The sequence below is a fragment of the Platichthys flesus genome, chromosome 12 (assembly GCF_949316205.1).
Source record: "Platichthys flesus chromosome 12, fPlaFle2.1, whole genome shotgun sequence".
NCBI lineage: Eukaryota > Metazoa > Chordata > Actinopteri > Pleuronectiformes > Pleuronectidae > Platichthys > Platichthys flesus.
The window spans coordinates 4241359-4247895 of record NC_084956.1 but is presented as its reverse complement, the minus strand read 5'-3'; the positions used below and the strand labels follow the sequence as shown (position 1 = coordinate 4247895).

The 6537-nt window shown below is 41.4% G+C and overlaps 1 protein-coding gene across 3 annotated transcripts; it reads left to right on the top strand.

Annotated features, from left to right (window-relative positions):
• The first annotated feature begins 581 nt into the window (after positions 1-581).
• On the top strand, positions 582-4283 carry LOC133966342 (acylphosphatase-2-like). Of its 3 annotated transcripts, none has more exons than XM_062401234.1 (4): positions 582-740; positions 1083-1099; positions 1532-1641; positions 4070-4283. In XM_062401234.1, the coding sequence occupies exons 1-4, from the start codon at positions 596-598 to the stop codon at positions 4182-4184; spliced, it is 387 nt and encodes a 128-aa protein (XP_062257218.1). In that variant the 5' UTR covers positions 582-595; the 3' UTR covers positions 4185-4283. The 3 variants fall into 3 exon arrangements, with proteins under 3 accessions (XP_062257218.1, XP_062257219.1, XP_062257221.1); XM_062401235.1 differs by having other exon boundaries at positions 620-744; XM_062401237.1 differs by lacking the exon at positions 582-740 and adding an exon at positions 821-927.
• The last annotated feature ends 2254 nt before the right edge of the window (positions 4284-6537 follow it).

Genomic DNA, 6537 nt, shown 5'->3' with positions numbered 1-6537 from the left:
TAATTTTATTTCTGTACATGTATACTGTACACACATTATATATTAATGCACACATATACTGTTAATACAGTGTATTGTACAGTAGTAAATAGCATGCAGTGTATATACAGTATACATTGTTCTCTACGTGTGTGTGTGTGTGTTTGTCTGTGTGTAATTTACAGTGGAGGCTCCCCTGCGGGATTTATTGAGCTATGCCTGCCATCTAGTGGACAATCAAACGCTGTACATGTTTTAACAAAGTCTCTCGTCATGTTTACTGATTATTATTCATAGTTTGTGTCGTATGAAGGAATCTGGTGCTTTAGGATCTGAACCCTTCTTCAGTTACGTCTTAAAGAACCTGAAGTCAGTCCAGATGTTTTCATGAAGAACCAGAACCTGGAGGAAGAGACACTTCAGACCTTTTATTCTTACATAGTTTATAAAAACCACATCGCATTATAAAACAGGTTGATACAGTTTCATCTGAGAAATCTGGTTCCTGGGATTGTCTTTGTTGTGTCAGTTTGTGTCAGTGCCTCTGTGTCAGTTACTGTGAGTCGGTGTAGCTGTAGTTCTCCTGGACTACAGAGACCATCAGACCCAGGTGAGCATGTGGGTGAGCAGGAGGGAGAGAGAGAGAGAGCGGAGGCCTTCACTCCCTCTTCTGTTCTCCCTGTGTTTCTCTCTCATTATGTCTGAAGCAGCAGGAAGGAAACTGGCGTCGGTGGATTTTGAAATCTTCGGTCACGTTCAGGGTCTGTATGTTTCTCTCCTCCTCCTCTTCCTCCTCCTCTTCCTCTCTTCTCTGCTGTGTCTGAGTCGAGGCTGTAAGAGGATCCGTTGCTTCTTATTTTAGGACCAGACTCAGCTGTGCAGCAGGATTTCACTGCACGTTCACTGCAGCTCTGCAGCAAAATTATTGCAAACTCACCTGAAAACACAGTGAGCTGCTTCTTTCAACCAGTGGTTATCCAAACAGCTCTTGTGTTTAATCACAGTAAATTAATCCTCTGAATGTGTTGAAGTGAATTTATCCTGTCTTCAAGTAATATTTGAATTGATTGTGTGTTTACTTGTGTCTCTTGCTGTTTCCACAGGAGTCTGTTTCAGAATGGTGAGTTTCTCCTGAACCTTTGTCTAAACCACACATTTCGATTAAGGTCAGTCTTGGTTTCCAGTCGTTTCCAGGGATGTTGGGGCCCCTCAGGTGAAAAAGGACCTGAGGGGCCAAACTGCATCGTTCCAATCTCCAAACTTCCCTTTATTCTTCAAATAATTTGTCTTAGACTGTATAAAAATGTCAAAGAAAATATATAAATCATTGTTTTTCTGATGCTTTTCTCTGAAGAGTCTGCAGCTCTGAATTTATTTGTTTAATTAATGACAGAATATGAACTTTAAATTTGCTGACGTCAGAGTTAACCTCTGAGGAAGAACAGATAGGTCGGGTCTGTTCCTCCTGTTTTGAGGATTTTCTTTGTGATTTGTTTCTGGTATTGAGTTTAGTTTTTATTGAACCAGTTGAATAATATTTCGGTCTCTTCAGTACACAGAGCAGGAGGGTCTGCGGCTGGGCCTGGTCGGCTGGGTGAAGAACACCCACAGTGGGACGGTGTTGGGACAAGTCCAGGGTCCTGCAGACCTGGTGGAGGAGATGTGAGTAAAGACATTTTCACCAAAACACACAACAGTACACAACTACACAATAAAACCTCTGGACGTGAAGTCGAAGTAAAGAAAAACTCTGAACACTCACTCTGCTTGTTTTCTCAACACCAGAATGGAGTGAGAAGAGTTGCTGAGGCTGTTTTAAATCCTGATATCAACACTGAGCAGCTTTGGTGATACTGTTTGTCAGCCACTAGGTGGCACCATTTGCCTTCTTACAGTTTCCCTATGAAAAAGACAACATTTGAATATCAAATAAATCCCAGAAACACGTTTAGATACAGCATAGGAGTAAACCAGTGAAAGCAAATGTCAGTTAATGAAGATAAAATAAGAATAATCGTACAAATTAATTTATGGTCCTATTATTATCACAATATTTCTTCCCTAAATCTGACATTTTCATATGTAAAAAGTGAATCGTAGGCACAAAATTCTAGTTTGAGACGTGAAAATCACTATTATATTTTAGTAATAAAGCCTCAGTCGTCTTCAGTTTGTATGTTTTTTCACTTTAATTACTTTTGGAGAATAAAATGAATTATAATGAAACACAAGTGAAGACGAGTTAGAAAAAATAAGACGTTTGATGTGATGTTTGTCGATTTGAAGGTTTTTAGGGTACTTGATAATCAATTTTTTCTCAGATGAAACATAATTTGTATCATATATATATTTTGTCTTTCTCGTTCCTTTAACGTCTCATGATATCAGATTTACGTCACAATGTTTTTCCTCACGTCTTCTATTCAACACAGATACTTGAGAGAAAAGATATTTTCCTCTTGGATCTGATTCAATCCAAGTTCATCAGCTGTTGCATTAATTATCTGATATGACCACAAACTGATCTAATATCAATAAACAATAATCAATCATTGAAGTGAACCTTATTGTGTTCTGACATCTCTGTTGGAAGGAAGTGATGTCACCAGGGTGTGGACGCTTCATTTAGAGGACGTAACTGTCTCCAGGGATCTGCTGCTCTATTACCTCACACGCACACACACACACACTCACACTCACACACACACACACACACACACACTGACACACACACACTGACACACACACACTCACACACACTCATTCATTCAAGCACTGACACTATCTAACTCTAACTATTTCCTTCCATTATATCAGGAATCCTTTCCGTGTTACTTTGCTCCTTCTCGCGTCCTTCCTGTCGACTCCACTTTCACCACGACCTCACTTCCTGTCGGGCCTGGGAAACAGGAGGCAGCTGTTCCTGTGGACAAAGAGAGGGGGAGGGAGGAGGAAGGAGAGTAGTGAAAGTGAGAAGCGGTTGGAAGGAGAGAGAGAGAGACTGAGAGCTGGTGGAAGGTGAACGAGTGGGAGGATTCTACTTTTTCTCCTCTGAGAATAAAAACAGTTTCCCAGAGACAAGCAGCTCAGAAATAAAACTGAAGTACGCAGAAGAAGAGAGAGAAGAGAGAGAAGAGAGAGAAGAGAGAGAAGAGAGAGTGGAGGAATGAGGATTTGGCTTCACGTGAATTTCAATGAGCAGAAACTTTTCTTTTTTAGTTTTTGTTTATTTTGATCAGAAATTTAAAACACTTCAAGTTTTGATCTTTTAGAGAAAAAACAGAAGCAGATTAAAAACCAACATCAGCTGCTGGAGACTTAACACTAAGCTGTGTGTGTGTGTGTGTGTGTTTGTGTGTGTGTACAGTAGAGTAATGGGTCAGTTGTAGAGGTAGAAGTGTTTTTGCCAAAAAAAAAGAAAAAGTAGGACACTTTCAAAAACTCTCTCTCTCTCTCTCTCTCTCTCTCTCTCTCTCTCTCCCTCCCTCTCTGGCTCGCTCTATCTTTCTGGATGGGATGGATGTGACCCTGATCCTCTGCAATCTCCTCTAATCTACACACAGAGACTCACACACACTCTCACACACACACACACACACACACACACACACACACACACACACACACACACACACACACAGTGATGGTGGTGAAACTCTTCCTGCTGCAGCTCAGACTCAGATTTTTAGGGGTTATATATAACTGAAGCAGTGTTTATATTTTCCCATCATGCCCCTGGTCGTCCAGATGTTGGCTTGATCCCCACATGGCTGGTTGTGTTTTTTTTTGTGTATACATTTTTTACCATGACGTAGATCCGCCTTTTATTCTAAAATACCTCAAACTTCTTGTGGAGCCTCATGAAGACGAGACTTGAGATTAATGTGGTTTAAACGTTACCTGAGCTGCTGCAGTGTTTAATCACGAACCAGCTGTTGGTTCATCTGGAAATATTTCTTTTGACACTTTCGTTTGTGTTTCTGTTTTTGCATGTGTTGTGTTTCTGATCGTTAACGATGTCATGAGCTCAAGATGGCAGCGTTTGTCGTCATCTACCTTCTCCTGTCTTCTCCCTGTGATTGGTCCACAGGAAGGTGTGGCTGAGTAAAGAAGGAAGTCCGTCCAGTCGTATCACCAGAGCTTCCTTCAGCAACCAGAGGTCCATCGACAAGCTGGAGCTCTCCGGCTTCAACACTCGCTTCTGACCGCACATAACCAGACGCACCCTGAAGTCCTACAGAGAGAAACACAGTTAAAACATGTGTGTAATAATTAAACGTGTCTACGCCTCTGAATTCAACAAATTAATTTGAATTCACCTGTTGTTTCAGGCTGTTTGTTTCTGTCCAATAATAATGAATGTATGTGGGAAATAGATTGATGTTATATCAATATAAACTCCTCTAAAATACTTAATTAAATAACTCTTGTTAATAATTTATTGTTTATTGTACAACACAGGCGTCAACAGTCAGATCCACTGCTGTTAAAGCCACAGTGTCTATAAACCACATGTGATTACAGACTCATGTCACTGTGTGATGTAAACAAACACAACCCACCGACATGTGTCGTTACACAACGTCACGTGACCCGATCACCTGCCGTCTGATCCAATTAAATCACAGCGATGGAATTCCTGACTGGCTGCCATGACAACGAAAACCCTGACACAGCAGGTACAGAGAGTGTGTGTGTGTGTGCATGCATGTGTGTGTGTTTGTGTGTTTGTGTGTGCACCCAGAGACCAGCTCCCCGAGGAGAAGAACGCCTTGTCACCATGCCAACTCGCCTTGAGACATTACTCTCACTCACACACACACAACCAGGACAAGAGAGGCGGAGGTGTTAGTTGTTGGGATCTTAAAGTAATGACATACTTACATAACACTCACACACACACACACACACTGTACAGACAGCTGACCCTTCATCACTGTCATGCAAACTGTGTGTGCTTGTGTGAGAGCGGAGGAGGAGGAGGAGGAGGAGGAGGGTTGATAGAGTATAATCGCAGCAGCTCTCTGTCCCTTTAATTCTCCTGAAGCGTCTGTACACATAGAAACTGTACATTGTCAGTTTATTAGGAACAGGCCGACCTCCAGAGGTGTGATAAGTCTTCATGGTCATTTCAGTTAACATAATCATAGACTGTATAAAAACATGGCTGCAGACACAAAAAGTGAAGCCTATGCAAAAGTGCCTGTATTTTGTGTAGTGACCAGCAGGGGGCGATCCACTGGTTGTTGCTTTATAAATCTATACGAAAATTACTCTTTTCATTTTATAACGTCAGTTATAAAATGAAAAGAGCAAAGTTGCTGAGGACTTAATGTTGCAATCTCTCCTTTCATAGTGTGATGACATCTAGTACCGTCTAATGAGTGCAGATGGAGGTGGGCCTGCAGTGTCTCAGTTAGGCTCCACCCCCGCTTCTCCAAAAAAACTAAATTTCAAACTGAGGCCTCGCCGGCTCACAGACCAACAACTGACGTCACGGAGGGTTGATGCTTGACTGTAGTTTCTTTTTGTTTGTCCTGTTGTTTGACAATGGACGTCATCGTGTCCTAAAACGTGCATGTTGTCCAAATATTTAAACAATATCACGTCTCCACCCTCAAGGGCCCAAGCGTCTGGGACAAGCAAAGAGTTTACTCACAGCGTCCGAGTTTGATTGAGATTGTTTATTTGTTCTAAAATAAACAATCTGATAACAAAACACAAACGTCTGTGTTTGCAGACGCTGTTTGAACGTGGCTGTTGAAAGTGTTTTTTAAACTCTTTGACCTCTGACGTGATAGTTTCTTCATCTGGACTCAGCTCTGATCCTGACCAGACCGATTCACCTCAACCACATCAATCAGATCAATACGTGATAATACATAATTAAAAAGTTGACATAATAACTTGAGTTTTAGCTCCATCCAGATTGATTTCTGTTGTTTCCTGGCTCATGTTTGTATTTACACTTTTCCTGGCGAAACAAAGTAAACATGTCTTTATTGAACATGTGAATCAGATTAAGGTCAGGAGAGTTTTTGTCTGTAAAAGTAAATTCCCTCGTTGTTTTTAACTGATGTAAATAAAGGTTTCGCTCCAAAACTCACCTGGTGCAAAAGGCTCGAGAGCATCAGTTGCCTGAAAACTGACTTTAGTGTAAAAAAACTGAAGATTTAACACTAAATCTAAAAGTGACACAGTATCAAGACACACAAAAACACGTGTGATGACATAAGGACGTAAACATTTCAATATCTGCAGAGCTGCTGTGCGATGGTTCCCAGCTGAGTCCATGTTTCTCTTTCACCTGCAACACAAACTCACTGAGAAGCTGCTGCAGATACAAGATATATTAATAATGCTAATAATACATATAATAATACAGCCACCCCAACACACATGGTGCAGAGAGAGAGAGAGAGAGAGAGAGAGAGAGAGAGAGAGAGAGAGAGAGAGAGAGAGAGAGAGAGAGAGGGCCCACACACTTCAGTCACTGGAAAAAATTCCCCCGACCTCAACCTCCTCCTCTTCTTCCTCTTCTTCCTCCTCCTCTTCTTC